We start from the raw sequence: 16,691 nt of genomic DNA on the forward strand, positions 1-16,691 counted from the left end.
AAAAGAAAACTTCCTCTTAATAATATTGATTTTTAAAACCTCTTGTTTCAGCTTCCTGGATTTTGTGAAGGAAGTTCGAGTATTCCCTTCATCGAGGGTCGTGTTAACTGTAATGTCATCGTGGGTTATAAATCTGTTTACCGCATGTGCTTTGCCATGGCTGCTTTCTTCTTCCTGTTTGCTGTATTAATGATCCAAGTGAAAAGCAGTAAAGGGCCAAGAGGAGCTCTACAGAATGGGTGAGTCACTTAAGATGGAATCTGTTTGTTTATCATCTTTAGTAACAACATCAGAGAGAGAGAATTTGAGTAATTTTCCAGATCTGATTTACATTAGAGATGTAGTTCACAAAAATCATTCTTTCAAGTGTACAGCAACAGAAATAGCATAATAATTTGGCAAAGGCAGTTACGTCAGAAAATGGAGAATTGGCTGATTTAGAATTTAGTTAAGATCAAAGATGAAAGCAGGACTTGAAACTACATAGCACCCTTCACAACTTCAATGTGTCCAGAAGCATTTTACAGCCAATGATGTTAAGTACAGTTTAAATCATGTGCCAATTTGCCTGCTGTAGGATAGTGTTAATGTGTGGGGATCACTGGTCAGTGCAGACTTGGCGGGCCGAAGGACCTGTTTCCGAGCTGTATCTCTAAACTAAAATAAACTAAACAAGAGAACGGGCAAACTCTACGCAGACAGCGCCATTGGTCAGGATTGAACCTGGGTCACTGGCACGGAGACGCAGTAGCTCTAATCGCCACACCACTTCTGATCTGGTTATCAGACGATTTAAAGCAGTAGTGCGTAGAAATGTCTTGTCTCGGGGAGCAGTGAATCTCTGGAATTCTCTGCCCCAGTGGATGGTGGGGGCTAGATCATTAGAAATGTTAATGGTGTAGATAGACAACACTTCATTTCTTCAGTATTTCCAATATTTATTTGGAACTGCCGCAGGGGAGGAGTTGAGGCCAGCGTGGATTAGTTGTTGAAGAATATTCAAGATTTAGATCAGATGGAAAGTTAGGCAGATATAATTTAATCCTGGCAAATGTGAGGTGATGTGTTTTGGGAAATCAAATAGAGGTAGGACATATGTATGAAATGATGTGGCGCTAAGGAATAAAGCATTGATCAGCCACGATCATACTGAGACCGAAACGTCACCCATTCCTTCTATCCGGAGAAGCTGCTTATCCCGCTGAGTTACTCCAGCAGTTTGTGTCTATCATACTGAGTGCCTTGAGAGACCAGGTGACCTACTCCTGCACCTATTTACTTGTGTGCACTCTTATGCCCCTGTCCCACTTAGGAAACCTGAACGGAAACCTCTGGAGACTTTGCGCCCCACCCAAGGTTTCCGTGCGGTTCCCGGAAGTTTTTGTCAGTCTCCCTACCTGCTTCCACTACCTGCAACCTCCAGCAACCACCTGCAACCTCCGGGAACTGCACGGAAACCTTGGGTGAGGCACAAAGTCTCCAGAGGTTTCCGTTCAGGTTTCCTAAGTGGGACGGGGCATTACTATTGTAAGCACACTGATTTGGTGCATTATCCTCTTGGTGGCAATAAGCATATTTCATTTGAGAACATAACGCCTCGAATGACTCTTTTAGGTTCTGGTTCTTCAAATTCCTGGCCTTGGTGGGAATCACTGTTGGTGCCTTCTTCATTCCTGATGGAACATTTACAACAGGTATTGTGAAAATCATCCTTCTGTAATAAACTTTTCTATAAAAGTTTTTCATGTACTAATCTATCTTGTGGCTGTATGAAAAATAAATATAAAATATGCAAGCAATCATTTATCTACTTCACGAGAGGTTTAACCAAAATCATCATTAGATGGATCACATGTTTAATCTTCAGTTGTGAAAGCTCAAAATGAAAGTTTGATGATAGCCAGACTCTTTATAATTGCATCTCCACGAATAAAATAGGGATGAAATATGTCTAAAAAAAAAACCTAGAGCCTAATAGCCAATTTTTTTTTCTCTCTCTCCCAATGCAATCTATGGTGGAACAGGCTTGAACGACTAAATGATTAGTAAGTTTGCGGATGATATGAAAGTTGGTGGAAAGTTGTTGAGGAATATTCAAGATTTAGGTCAAATGGAGAGTTGGGCAGATCATGGGTGGGTGGACTTTAATCCTGGCAAGTGTGAGGTGATGCGTTTTGGGAAATCAAAAAGGGGTAGGACATGCTCAGTAAGTGGTAAGGTGCTAGGGAATATTGATGTGCAGATGGACCTGAATATGGCAAGGTAGATAGATAGGGTGATGAAGGTGGCGCATGGCATGCTTGCCCTCATGCATTGTGGCAGTCAGTGTAAAAGTTGGGATGTTGTATTGCAGTTTTACAAAACACTAGTCAGACTGCACTTGGAATATTGTGTGCAGTTCTGGTCGCCACACTGTAGGAAAGAGTGCAGAGAAGATTCACCAGATGTTGCCTGGATTGGAGGTCTTTAGTCAATAGGGAGAGATTAGATCAGCTGGGTTTGTTTTCACCGGAGTGAATAAAGCTGAGAGGCGGTTTGATAGAGATATATAAAATTAGTAAACATGGATGGGGTGAAGAGTCAGAATCTTTTCTGTCATGGTAGAAGCATCAAAAGAGAGCATAAAGGTAAGAAGAGAAATTTTTAAGGGGGTTTGAAGAGTTTGTTTACTACAGTGGTTGATACCTGGAACTTGCTGCCAGTGTTGGTGGTTGAATCACATACAATCGTTACATTAAAGAGACATATAGACGGGCACTTGAATAGGTAAGGCATCAAAGAATAGGAACCTAATGTTGGCAAAGGGGATTAGTGTGAATGCATAAAAAGATCAGCTTGGACGTGTTGAGCCAAAGACCCTGCTTCTGAACTGTACAACTCTGATTCTTTGACCTAATGCTGTTGTTATGCTCTGCTCCTTTCAGTTTAGATCAGAGATACAGCGCGGAAACAGGCCCTTCGCACCGACCAGCGATCCCCGCACATTAACACCATCCTACACACACTAGGGGCAATTTACAGTTATACCAAGTTATACAATTTACGCATATACCAAGCCAATTAACCAACAATCCCGCACGTCTTCGGAGTGTGAGAAGGAACCGAAGATTTTGGAGAAAACCTACTTGGTCACTGGGAGAACGTACAAACTCTGTACAGACAGTGCCTGTAGTCGGGATCGAACCTGGGTCACCAGCGCTGCAAGGCAGCAACTCTCCTGCTGTGCCATCGTGCCGCTCAATCCTTTATCCACAGGAATGCAGCCAATATCCACAAGATCTCAGTTTTCAAAAGCATTTGCCAAATCAGGAGAAGGAATACAAATCGATTTATATTTTAATGTCAAAACTCCTGAAGACAAATTCAGCAGATCAGATGATCACCGTCAATGATCAGCTGGCTCTGCACGGCAGAAAATCGTCCCAGTTATGTGTTTTGCTATATCACTGCATGTTGCTTTTGTCTGTTGCTTTGATGATATTGTCTTTGCTTACCGGTTATTTTGTCATTGTTTCCCCCCCCCCCCAGTCTGGTTCTACTTTGGTGTGGTTGGAGCTTTCTGCTTTATCATCATCCAGCTGATTCTTCTCATCGACTTTGCTCACTCCTGGACCCAGTCCTGGGTTGAGAACATGGAAGAGGGAAACGGCAGATGCTGGTATGCTGGTAAGTAAAGATAAATCAACTATTTTATTCCTTCGATTATTATTATGAGCGTGCTTGATGTGACATTTTCTGCCGAACCTCATTTACTCAGTGGTTAGCTACCTGGAAGCAGGTCAGATCCCTTTTCATTAATCCTCACTTGTACCGAAAGCTAAATGTCTTTCCAGGACAGAGCAGCTGAGATTTAGAGCCTATTACACTGGAACCGTGGATGCAGTTCCTATCATTCTGTAATCTTGTTGCTTAGAGAATTAATTCCATGTAATCTGCAGTTTTTGATTAATTTTTAATTCATTGGTTGTACATGGAATAGTACAGCACTAGAACGGGCTCTATCTACTGTGTCTGTGCCGAACATGATGCCAAGACTAACTCTTATCTCCCTGCATATAATCCATATCCCTCCATTTCCATGTGCCTATCCAAAAATCTCATAAATGCCACTATCATATCTGCCTTAACCACCCTGCCTGCGTTCCAGGCACTCGCCATCGTCAATGTAAAAAAAAAATCTCCGAACACTTCCTTTAAGCTTTGGCCCTCTCACCCTGAAGTTATGCCTTCAAGTATTTGATTTTTCCATCCTGTGGAAAAATGTTCTGACTGTCAATTCTGAATATTCCCCTCGCAAATTTTATTGACTTTTATCAGGTCTCTCCGCAACCTCCGGCATTCCGAAGAAAACAATTCAAATCTGTCTAACTGCTCCCTGCAACTAATACCCACAAATCCAGGCTTCATTGGTAAATGATAGTCTTGGTGAACTTCCTCTGCACCCTATCCAAAACCTCCCCATCCTTCCTGCAATGTGGTGACCAGAACTGCACACAATACTCCAAAAGTGCATAACCAGATTCCTATAAAGCAGCAGCAGGATATCCTGACTCTTATACTCAATGCCCCTGTTTTTCCTCTTTAATGACTTCCATCAAGATTTCAATGTTCTCCGGAGATCCCAAGTTTGTAATGATTGCAGTGGTTCGAAAGTTGCATTGAAGAGCCCACAGTTATTTTTGGAGCTGCTGGATTTTGCCGCCCAATGTGCAAACATTCATGACTCTGCGCAATTGTGCAGAATGCTGAATGAACTTGTGCCAGTTTTACAGTCATAGACTTTAGAGACGTACAGCTTCGACCCAACTTTCCCACGCCGACCAACATGGCCCATCGACCCTGGACCCACCTGCCTGCTTTTCGCCCACGTCCCTCTAAACCTGTCCTGTCCATTTTCCCTAACGTTCACCCTGACTGCACTCTACGCCGATTCAATGTGAAACCTGGCACTTATTCAGCACTTAGCCTGAGAAATCTGTCTTCTGTAGCTGTGGCAGGTCAGTTCAGCTACTCCATTCAGTTCAGTAGTGTGGAAAGACAGTTAAGGGGAGAGGTTGGTTTTGGATAATTTGCATTTTAAACCCCCCCCCCCCCCCCCCCTCCCAAAAACGGGTTGCCAATACCTTTGGGATGACTAACTCCACTTACACATCGTCTTCCCTCCTTTGTTGCAGCTTTATTTTTCTGCACCGCTTTCAACTACATTGTGTCCCTGGCAGCAGTGGTGCTTTTCTATGTGTTTTACACTAAGCCTGATGCCTGTGCCATAAATAAAACCTTCATAAGTTTGAATCTCATCTTCTGCATCATTGTCTCCATCGTGTCCGTTCTACCCAAGGTTCAGGTAGGAAAACATAATATATGGATTTGAAACCATGATGTGAATGACTTATGAATAATTCAACAACTGTTTCATGATTTTTGAGCTTCTTGCTCTGAAAGGTCTTGGGATGTTTTGCCTAAGTAAAGCCACCGTATCAGTAGAAGGTGATTTATTATAATAGAAACATAATCAACATTTGACAACTGCCCTATAAAACTGAATCCAGCGCAAGCAATGTGGATACAATACAATTCAATACAATACAATTCAATTTATTGTCATTTGGACCCCTTGAGGTCCAAACGAAATGTTGTTTCTGCAGCCATACATTACAAACAAATAGACCCAAGACACAACATAATTTACATAAACATCCATCACATTGCTGTGATGGAAGGCCAAAAAAACTTATCTCTCCACTGCTCTCCCCCCCCCGATGTCAGAGTCAAAGTCAAAGCCCCCGGCGGGCGATGGCGAATTGTCCCGTGGCCATTAAAGCCACACCGGGTGATGCAAGGGCGCACACCGGGTCTTGATGTTAGAGCCCCCGGCGCGCGCTCGCAGAGACCCGCAGCCATTCCAAGCCGCGCGGGGCGGTGCTGTAAGGCCCCGCTCCTGGAGCTCTTCAACCCCGCAACTCGGGCGGGAGAAGTCGCCGTTGCGGGAGCCCTGAAAAGCGGACTCCCTCCAGTGACCCGCGGGCTCCCGGTGTCACTGTCCGCCAAACCCGCAGCTGCAGCCACCGAATCTCCGGAGGTCGGGCCACAGCAGCGTCCACCACAGCTCCACCCGCTCTGGACTCGGCCAGCTCCGCGACGGTGAGGTGAGTAGTCGGCACCACAGCCCCCGGTCTTCCTGTTGGAGGCCGCTCCTCGTTGCAGCCCCAACGACAACGGAGACCCGACAAAGAAAAGGTTGGGTCTCCCGTGTAGGGAGAGATTTAAAAGTTACCCCCACCCCCCCCCCACCCCCACCCCCCCACACACATACCCCAACAAAAATAACAAAAACTACATAAAAACATAAGACATAAAATAATAAAAACGCAGACGGACTGCAGAGGCCGCTGCTGACGAGAGTCGCGCCGCCCACCCATAAATGTTTGATATAAAAGAAAGCCGCAGAATGCTGGAGTAACTCTAGGTCAGGCTGTATCTCTGGATCAGATGCTGCCTGACCTGCTGAGTTACTCCAGCATTTTATGTCTTCCTTTGGTAGAAACCAACATTTGCTGTTCCTTGTTATTATGTTCATATTTGATTTAACTTCTTTTTGTGTTTCCTTTTTATATTAATGCAGTCAATGATTGACCTGATTGAAGATGCAGATATAGAAACATAGAAAATAGGTGCAGGAGTAGGCCATTTGGCCCTTCGAATCATGGCTGATCATCCAACTCCGTATCCCATACCTGCCTTCTCTCCATACCCCTTGATCCCTTTAGCCACAAGGGCCACATCTAACTCCCTCTTAAATATAGCCAATGAACTGGCCTCAACTACCTTCTGTGGCAGAAATTCACCACTCTCTGTGTAAAAAATGATTTTCTCATCTCGGTCCTAAAATACTTCCCTCTTATACTTAAACTGTGACTCCTTCTGGACTTCTCCAACATCAGGAATAATCTTCCTGCATCTAGCCTGTCCAACCCCTTAAGAATGTTGTAAGTTTCTATAAGATCCCCCCTCAATCTTCTAAATTCTAGTGAAGATTGAGGGGGGATCTTATAGAAATATACACATTTTATCTTTTCCAAAGTGTTCCCTAATATTTTCAGTATAGAATTAGTTATATGCAGAATTTAAGCTTTTCTATTCACTCATTGTTTTATTTCTTTGTTTTATTACCTCAGGAATCTCAACCGCATTCAGGCTTGTTACAAGCTTCTGTCATTACTCTGTATACAATGTATGTGACTTGGTCAGCCATGACCAATGAACCTGGTAAGTTTAACTTGGCAGCATTATATCTGTAGTAGGATGAACAAGACTATTGTTAAATATATAGCTGCTTCAGCATTTCTACAGTTTTAAACATTTTAGAATCATTAGAGTCCTACGGTACGGAAACGGGCCCTTCGGCCCAACTCGTCCATGCCAGCGTCCTTTTTTTAAACACAATTTTTTCCATCCTCCACAGACAGAAATTGTAACCCCAGCTTGCTGAGCATCGTTCATCAAACGACCAGCAATTCAACCACTGCAACACCTCCCGATCAAGTGGTCCAGTGGTGGGATGCCCAGAGCATTGTCGGATTGGTCATCTTTCTCATTTGTGTGCTTTATTCAAGGTCAGTTCCTGCATGCCTTCCATTTTTTATTATTTTAAACCGTTTCCTTCAAATAGAAGGACCATTAATACTTCTTAACCGTTTAAGAAGGAACTGCAGATGCTGGAAAATTGAAGGTAGACAAAAGTGCTGGAGAAACTCAGCGGGTGCAGCAGCATCTATGGAGCGAAGGAAATAGGCAACATTTCGGGCCGAAACCCGGAAGGGTTTCGGCCCGAAATGTTACCTATTTCCTTCCTGAAGGGTTTCGGCCCGAAACGTTGCCTATTTCCTTCGCTCCATAGATGCTGCTGCACCCGCTGAGTTTCTCCAGCATTTTTGTGTACCTTCGATCTTCCAGCATCTGCAGTTCCTTCTTGAGTAAAGTTAAAGGTTGAGTAGTCAGCAAACCGAAGGTTCGGGTTTAATGATACATCTTGCATTCTTTCTTCAACTAAAGACACAAAGCGCTGGAGTAACTCAGCGGGTCAGGCAGTGTCTCTGGAGCACTTTGATAGTTAACGTATCGGATTTGAAGAAAGGTCCCAACCCGAAACGTCACCCATCCACGTTCTCCAGAGACACTGCCTGTCCCGCTGAGTTACTCCCCCACATAGTGTCCTTTTTAAAAAATAAATCGGCATACGCAGTTCTTTGTTCTTCCTTGAACTGCCTTCCTTGATGGTCCTTTCTTTTCCCTTCACGTCCTGCAGCATCCGATCTTCCACCAATGCTCAGGTGAATAAGCTGATGATGACTGAAGAAGGTGAAGGGGCACTGACTGAATTCTCTTCTCCCGGCGAGGATGGGGGACATCGGGCAGTGGACAACGAGCAGGATGCAGTCACGTACAGTTACTCGTTTTTCCACTTCTGCCTACTCCTGGCATCTCTGTACATCATGATGACACTGACCAACTGGTACAGGTACATCCATCTTTGCTAAAATCAATAATGGCGCTTTCCGCTGTGTCGCAATCTAGGTAAAACTGAAGATCACGGGTTATCAGAACAAGGGTTTGGTTTAGTTTAGAGATACAGCATAGAAACAGGCCCTTCGGCCCACCGAGTCCACGCCGACCAATGGTTCCCATAACACTAGCACTATCCTACACACTTGGGACAATTTACAATTCTACTTCCTTAGAAGGCTTTGGGAAGTTCGGCATGTCCTCAACAACTCTCAGCAACTTCTACAGATGCGTCGCAGAAAGCATTTTATTGGGATGCATCGTAGCGTGGTTTGGGAACAGCTACAGCCAAGACCGCAAAATAATAGCAGAGAATTGTGGACGCAGCCCCGACCATCCCACAACCCAACCTCCCTTTCATTAAGTTTTTAAGAAGGAACTGCAGATGCTAGAAAATCGAAGGTGGACAAAAATGCTGGAGAAACTCAGCGGGTGCTGCAGCATCTATGCTGCTGCACCCGCTGAGTTTCTCCAGCATTTTTGTCTACCTCCCTTTCATTAATCCCATCCACACTTCACTTCTGCCTCAGCAAGGCCACCAGCATAATCAAGTACTAGTCTCACCCTGGTCACTTCCTCTTCTCCCCTCTCACATCAGGCAAGAAGTACAGAAGTGTGAAAATGCACACCTCCAGATTCAGTTCAGTTCAGATTCTGAAGAAGGGTCTCGACCCGATACGTGGCCTACTCCTTGTCTCCATAGATGTTGCCTCACTCGCTGAGTTTCCCCAGCATTTTTTGTCTACCTCCTGATTCAGAGGCAGTTTCTTCCCAGCTGTAATCGGGCAACTGAACCGTCCAATCAACAACTAGCGAACGATCCTGAACTACCATCTACCTCATTGGAGATCTTCGGACAATCTTCAATCGGACTTTACCTTGCACTATTCCCTTTATCCTGTATCTGAACACTGTGGGTGGCTCAAATGTAATCATGGATAGACTTTCTGCTGACTGGATAGCAAGCAACCAAAAGCTTTTCACTGTACATTGGTGTACGTGGCAATAGACTAAACTAACTAACCCTGCGTGTAGGAAGGAACTGCAGATCCTGGTTTAAACCCTGTGGCTGGGCAGATGGGTTTGTGGTTCATGTATAGATTGGATCAGAGCGAGGCTGGCTATGCTACCCAGGTCTTCAGTATCTTTCCGCATCTTGTAAAAATCAGAAGAAAATCTCCATTATATAGCCTCTTTTCTGTCATTAAATCCCTAAAGCCCACCACAGATAGTACACCCCTTTAAAATAAGCTCCTTTAGACTTTAGAGATACAGTGAGGAAAACAGGTCCTTCAGCCCACCCAGTCCACACCGACCAGCAATCCCCGCACACTAGTACTATCCTACATACTAGGGACAATTTACAATTTTACCGAAGCCAATTAACCTACAAACCTGTATGTCTTTGGAGTGTGGGAGGAAACCGGAGCACCCAAGAAAACTCATGTAGGTCACGGACAGAACGTACAAACTCCGTACGGAGAACAACCGTGGCCAGGATCGAACCCGGGAACTCTGGTGCTGTAAGACAGCAACTCTACCACTGAGCCACCGTGCCGCCCTTACAAGAACAAGGGTTGAAGGAGCAAGCTGTAAAATGTCAGTCTGATGATTGTTCTGTGAAGCTGGGGCACTTCAGTGAGTCAGTATTTCTACAGGAGGATGCAAAGTGCAAAAATTTGATTATTTCTACAAAACACTTCCATGGCTTAGCTCACAGCTGTTATTGTTACCCCACTCTTCACTCAGTGCATCTGTAAACCACATGCATCAGAGACTGGACACACGGTTTATTAATTATTTATTATGGCTGGGTTAATTAGTCTCAGCAGCTCCAGTTTAAAGGAACATATAAAATATAATTCCTGGGATTATTGCTCTGCCTTGCTCTGCAAAGACTCATCTTGATAGATAGTCTATGTGTGCATGTCAGATCAGAACAAAATTAGACCTGGTCTGAGAAGTCTGGTTAGTTTTAGAGATACAGCATGGAAGCAGACCCTACGGCACACCGAGTCCACGCTGACCACCGATCACCTGTTCACACTAGTCCTATGTTATCCCAGTTTCGCATCCGCTCCCTACATTCTATGGGCGATTTACAGAGCCCCATTAACCTCCAAACCTGCAGGTCTTTGAGAAGTGGGAGGAAACTGGAGCTCCAGTAGGGAACCCACGTGGTCACGGTGAAAATGTGCAAACTCCGCACAGTTAGCACCTGAAGTCAGAATCGAATCTGGGTCTCCGGCACTGTGAGGCAGCAACTCTACCAGCTGTGCCATCGTGCCACCCAATAATGATGTATTTTGTGATGAATGGCCAGTTACCTGAAGGTACTGCAGATGGAATGAGTGCTGTGTTTAGCTGCTCCTTAGGCAAGCAGTACTATTTATACTGCAATAGTACTCATCGGACTTTTGAATTTGTAAATGGATGACTTAAACACAAATATAGTAGGGAAGGTACAACTATATTTTTCATATTTCTTGTGTTTTTGCTCATCTGATGTGCATGTAACCAATTAATAGAAACATAGAAAATAGGTGCAGGAGTAGGCCATTCGGCCGTTCGGGCCTGCACCGCCATTCGATATGATCATGGCTGATCATCCAACTCAGTATCCCATCCCTGCCTTCTCTCCATACCCCCTGATCCCTTTAGCCACAAGGGCCACATCTAACTCCCTCTTAAATATAGCCAATGAACTGGCCTCAACTACCTCTGTGGCAGAGAATTCCACAGATTCACCACTCTCTGTGTAAAAAATTATTTTCTCATCTCGGTCCTAAAAGACTTCCCTCTTATCCTTAAACTGTGACCCCTAGTTCTGGACTTCCCCAACATCGGGAATAATCTTCCTGCATCTAGCCTGTCCAACCCCTTAAGAATTTTGTAAGTTTCTATAAGATCCCCCCTCAATCAATACAATACAATACAATACAATATTTATTGTCATTTGAGCCTCAGTGAGGCTCAAACGAAATTCCGTTTCCACAGCCATACAAACAAAGACAATTTCCTACAGACATACACACAATCTTCTGAATTCCAGCGTGTAAAAGCCGAGTCTATCCAGTCTTTCTTCATATGAAAGTCCTGCCATTCCAGGAATCAGTCTGGTGAACCTTCTCTGTACTCCCTCTATGGCAAGAATGTCTTTCCTCAGATTAGGAGACCAAAACTGTACGCAATACTCCAGGTGTGGTGTCACCAAGACCCTGTACAACTGCAGTAGAACCTCCCTGCTCTTATACTCAAATCCTTTTGCTATGAATGCTAACATCCCATTTGCTTTCTTCACTGCCTGCTGCACATGCATTCCTACTTTCAATGACTGGTGAACCATGACACCCAGGTCTCGTTGCATCTCCCCTTTTCCTAATCGGTCACCATTCAGATAATAGTCTACTTTCCTGTTTTTGCCACCAAAGTGGATAACCTCACATTTATCCACATTATACTGCATCTGCCATGCATTTGCCCACTCACCCAACCTATCCAAGTCACCTTGCAGCCTCCTAGCATCCTCCTGACAGCTAACACTGCCCCCCAGCTTCGTGTCATCCGCAAACTTGGAGATGTTGCATTCAATTCCCTCATCCAAATCATTAATATATATTGTAAATAGCTGGGGTCCCAGAACTGAGCCTTGCGGTACCCCACTAATGTGCCTATAAAGCTGCAGCAGGTGAGAATTTGAGACACAAGACACTGCAGATGCTGGAATCTTGAACAAAACACAAAGTGCTGGAGGAACGATGAGTGTGGGTCAGGCAGCATCTGTGGAGGAAATGGCCAGCCAACGGTTCGGATCGAGACCCTTCTTCAGACTGATTATATTAGGGAGAAAGGTGGAAAAGTGAGGTGGGGACAGGACAAAAGCTGGCATGTTGATAAATAGACCAGACTATGGCCAGAGAGCAGCAGGAATCACAGGGAGGGAGCAGTGAGCATTTTCCGGTCCCACTGCAGATGACAATTAAACACTAAAGATAGATACAAAATGCCAGAGTAACTCAGCGGGTCAGGCAGCATCTCTGGCGAACATGTATAGGTGAAATTAAACGCTTGAGTTGTTAAAGCCTGTTTTTCTATTGAGTGAGGTGAGAAATGAATAGAAACCAGCCTGTCATTCGACATTCATGTTTCTTTTATCATTAACTGATGTGTGTATGAATTTTACTTATTTTGATTCCTTCTATCCTGTTTGCTTAGTCCCAACTCGGATTACTCGGCCCTGCAGAGTACCTGGCCAGCAGTCTGGGTGAAGATCTCCTCCAGCTGGGTCGGGCTCCTGTTGTACCTGTGGACGCTGACCGCCCCTCTCATTCTGTCGAATCGTGACTTCACCTAAAGCACAAGTGCAGGCCAGAGATACTCGACTTCTTGCTGGTTTTGTATCTTTGTCTTTCAGCTGAATTCACTCAATGCCTTGTCTGTAAATAAAGTTTTCTTCAGGTTTATCATCATAACAATGAACCTTAAATGACACTTGCAAAAATGAGGTTCCAGGCCAGATTTAAGCTAGTAGTTTTTTTTCTTCAGGCAAATACTTATTATGTTTCTCTCATATCTTTGTATTGGGACTTTTGTACATTTTATGGATGTTTAACCTTTTTATCATTTTCTTTATGATGTGAGTGTTTGAAGCTGATGATTTGGGCAGACATAGTAACGTATTGCACTGTCTTGCAATGCTGACTGGACACTACTTTTTATGTAACTGATTCCCACGTCTACATTTATAATGATAACTGATGTAAAATTCCCACGTTGTACGTAATTACTATCATCTGCCAGTGGGGATACTGCCACCAGCAGGAGAAAATAATTACAACACGTTTGCATGGACTATTTAGATATCCATCGAGCACTTAATGGTAAAGTGATTGAAGGGAATCTCGATTATGTCTGTGCTATCCAGCCGAACATCCCTCGCTGTTTAAAAGAAAGAGACACAAAGTGCTGGAGTAACTCAGTGGGTCATCTCCGCAGTCTGCCTGAAGAAGGGATTTGACCTGAAACGTCACCCATTCCTTTCCAGAAATGCTACCTGTCCCGCTGAGTTACTTCAGCTTTTTGTGTCTACAGGATCTCTGCAGAACATGGATAGGTGATGTTTCGGGTCGGGACCCCTGTCCAAACATACACTTGTTCCTGACTTCTGGTGTTCCCTATTCTAACCCCACCCTGGCCACACACACAACTCACTCTTTATACTCTAACTACAGCTGCAAACCTGTAATTTTGTATAATTGGGGGCCGAGGTACTCCTCAAGAATCTCCAAAGATTTTAAATAATACTTGTACATTTCCTACGTAAACTATGTGTCAAATGTTCTAAGTCTCTCTCTACACATAGGGAAAACACACAGTGCTGGAGTAACTCAGCAGGTCAGGCAGCATCCCTGCAGAACATGGATAAGTGATGTTTCAGATCGCGATCCTTCGTCAGACCCGAAACATCCCCTATCCATGCCCTGCAGAGATGCTGCCTGACCCGCTGTGTTTCACCAGCACTTTGTGGCTTTTTGGTAAGCAAGCGCCTGCAATTCCTTGCATCTGCATCTCTTGCTGTATCTCTGCTTCATGTTAAAAAAGCGCACACTCTGTCTTCTGTCCCAGGTATCATGTCATAGAAATGTGATGTGCTTTTAAAAGTAAAATATTTTGTCATTTTGCCTGCTCGCATTTGGCAGAAATAACTTGTATCCACTAAATAATATCAAACATGCTCATCATATCATGGAAGCTTCTGGATATATCTTCAGTATTTATTTGAGGAATGTTTTTTGAACTATAATAGTTTTAGGAATATACAACTCGGATCAAGGAAACATTTTATTTTCTGGCTAATGGTAGAGAGATAGGACCAAGACCACCTTGTTTACAAATCGAGCACAAGAGAAATGGAATGAAATAGTTGGCAAAAAGCTGAAGTGTTTACAAGAAATAAATAGCAGGAATGACATAGGACAGAAAGCATTTTTAAAGGAATTTTTAGCTATTAATAGGAAATGCTTGGAATTGTGCGTTATATTCGTGCAGCATAGAATGCAAATGGGAAATAAAACCCAGCTCTCACTAACAGTTCAGTTAAGAGTAAAAATGTATTTGATGCATGAGAGAGATCTGTAGGTTCCAATGTTGCTGTTATTTTATGGAAATGCGCCAAGAATCTAAGATTCAGTTCAGCTGGTTCCTGGCATGGCCTATTGAAAGCAAATGAACAGTGGAATTTTGTGCTTGGGTATTTTGTGTTGGTGACTTCCCACACTAGTCTCTAAGGAAAAACAGCAAAACATGTTTGATTTTTAGGTCATTATATATTGAATTGAGTATGTTTTCTACATAGTATTTAGCTCTCTTTCACAATGGGTATCTTGGTAGGTAAGAATGTAATATTGGTACGTGTGGGTACAATAACAATGTTGCTGATTCCATGTTCAAAAGAATTTGGAGCAATCTTGTAGACGAAACTACGTGGGAAGTTGATATTTAATTTTGACACCACCTCTGCAAAGGAAATCATTTACAGAAGAGAAAAACCTTTTTGCTTTTTAGTCTCTTGAGCATTGTATCAGGAAAATATCAGAATCGGCAACATTGTTGGTTTTGGGCTAATTATTTTGTGATAAGCTAATAAGATTAATTGATTTTTATGCCACATGTCTAAGACTAGTGAGGTCTGGTGATACTTACACTGAACTCTTATAAACACTAGATTAAATGTATAAATATCAGTCTTGTGGAAAATATCTAAATGATTTTTTTAATATGTAGAATGATCATGACATTTTATATAGAACGCTATCCATGTAGTTGTTATATGATTTATCTATATGTAATTGAAAGGGTTTTTTTTAATCAATCATTAAATAATTTTTGCACGACAAAGTAATGTTTGGTTTACAATGCTAAAAAATGTGCCTATTTCAAAAGATGCTAATCTTGCTGTGTCTCACTTGTTGATGATGGTGAATCACATTGCATCTATGGAAAACAAGCTGATTGCAATGGCAACATGGACTGAGAGAGGCCATTTCAGCACACCGGTGGTACCTTTTACAGAGCGTTTTGCTGTAGCAGATTAATGCTGACCTTTGAAGGAAGTGCCTCAAAAGCAGACGCAAGGAGTGATTTAATTTTGTTTCTTTGAATAATGGAAATTGATGTTCAATTTGTCGCTGGTCTCATTATTCATTCCTTTTAGAGATGATTCTGATGTGTGTATTGTCAGACCAATAAAGATTTCTTTTTTCTTTTCACGAATGTTCATGAAAGACTTTATTTCCCCATGTTCCCTTTACGATGGAAGATTGAACTTTTAAGCGGGGAAACCAGATGTTTGTTGAATTTATTCCATCAGCATTTGAACTGGAAGGACATTTTTCATTTCAATCCAGTAACACCAACTCAGATTGAGTTTATTGTCTGCCTTTTTGGGTGCCAATGGGTTTTTTTCTTTACTTCAAATGTTTCCTTACATAGTTTCCCTCGTTAAATGGTCTGAATTCTAAATAGCGAAAGATTTGAGATTTTTGTCATGAGATTTGTGAAACAATCAAAGGTACACAGTTTAACTTTCAGAGAGACATCAGGAAGGGAGTTGCTGGAACAACTCAGCAGGTTGGGCAACATCTGTGGAGGGAATGGACAGGTGACATTGTGGGTGGGGACTCTAGACCTTTGGCCTGTGGGCCTATGGCTACTCATGTGCTCAATAAACCAATCTACTTTATTCATTGTGCAAGTGTTATGTACAGGGATATAATTAGTCAGGTAAATTAAACAATGAAAGTCCACAGACTTGTTGACTTGCAATAACCTAGTGCCTGCTACGGGCATGTTATGTAAATTATACATGAGATAGTGCTCTTAACAGGTTATTTCCAGAGTAGGCTTTTGTATTGGGCCTGAGGTATCAGCTGGGGGAAATTGTGTATTTAGCTGCTCCATAGACCAGGGGTTCCCAACCTTTTTTGTCGCGTTTACCCCTGGCACATAACAATGTTATTTCCCTTATTTATGAACAACTAATGATGAAGAGATACCAGTATACCAGAACCAAACACAGTCAGTCCATGAGAAAAAAATGTACAAATTCCGAATCAACAAATGTGCCCCTT

General features: G+C 43.0%; 1 protein-coding gene across 1 annotated transcript in view; it reads left to right on the forward strand.

The window, feature by feature from the left end:
- LOC116988362 (serine incorporator 1-like) overlaps positions 1–15,426 on the forward strand; it is a 30,682-nt gene extending 15,256 nt beyond the window's left edge. The window contains exons 3-10 of the mRNA XM_033045000.1: positions 52–239; positions 1,615–1,694; positions 3,529–3,666; positions 5,175–5,344; positions 7,176–7,266; positions 7,463–7,613; positions 8,306–8,518; positions 12,778–15,426. Of these exons, the coding sequence (XP_032900891.1) occupies positions 52–239; positions 1,615–1,694; positions 3,529–3,666; positions 5,175–5,344; positions 7,176–7,266; positions 7,463–7,613; positions 8,306–8,518; positions 12,778–12,916 (1,170 nt within the window). The 3' untranslated portion in view covers positions 12,917–15,426. The remainder of the gene's footprint in view (positions 1–51; positions 240–1,614; positions 1,695–3,528; positions 3,667–5,174; positions 5,345–7,175; positions 7,267–7,462; positions 7,614–8,305; positions 8,519–12,777) is intronic.
- Positions 15,427–16,691: the final 1,265 nt, after the last annotated feature.

Source organism: Amblyraja radiata, chromosome 27 (genome assembly GCF_010909765.2).
Source record: "Amblyraja radiata isolate CabotCenter1 chromosome 27, sAmbRad1.1.pri, whole genome shotgun sequence".
Taxonomy (NCBI): domain Eukaryota; kingdom Metazoa; phylum Chordata; class Chondrichthyes; order Rajiformes; family Rajidae; genus Amblyraja; species Amblyraja radiata.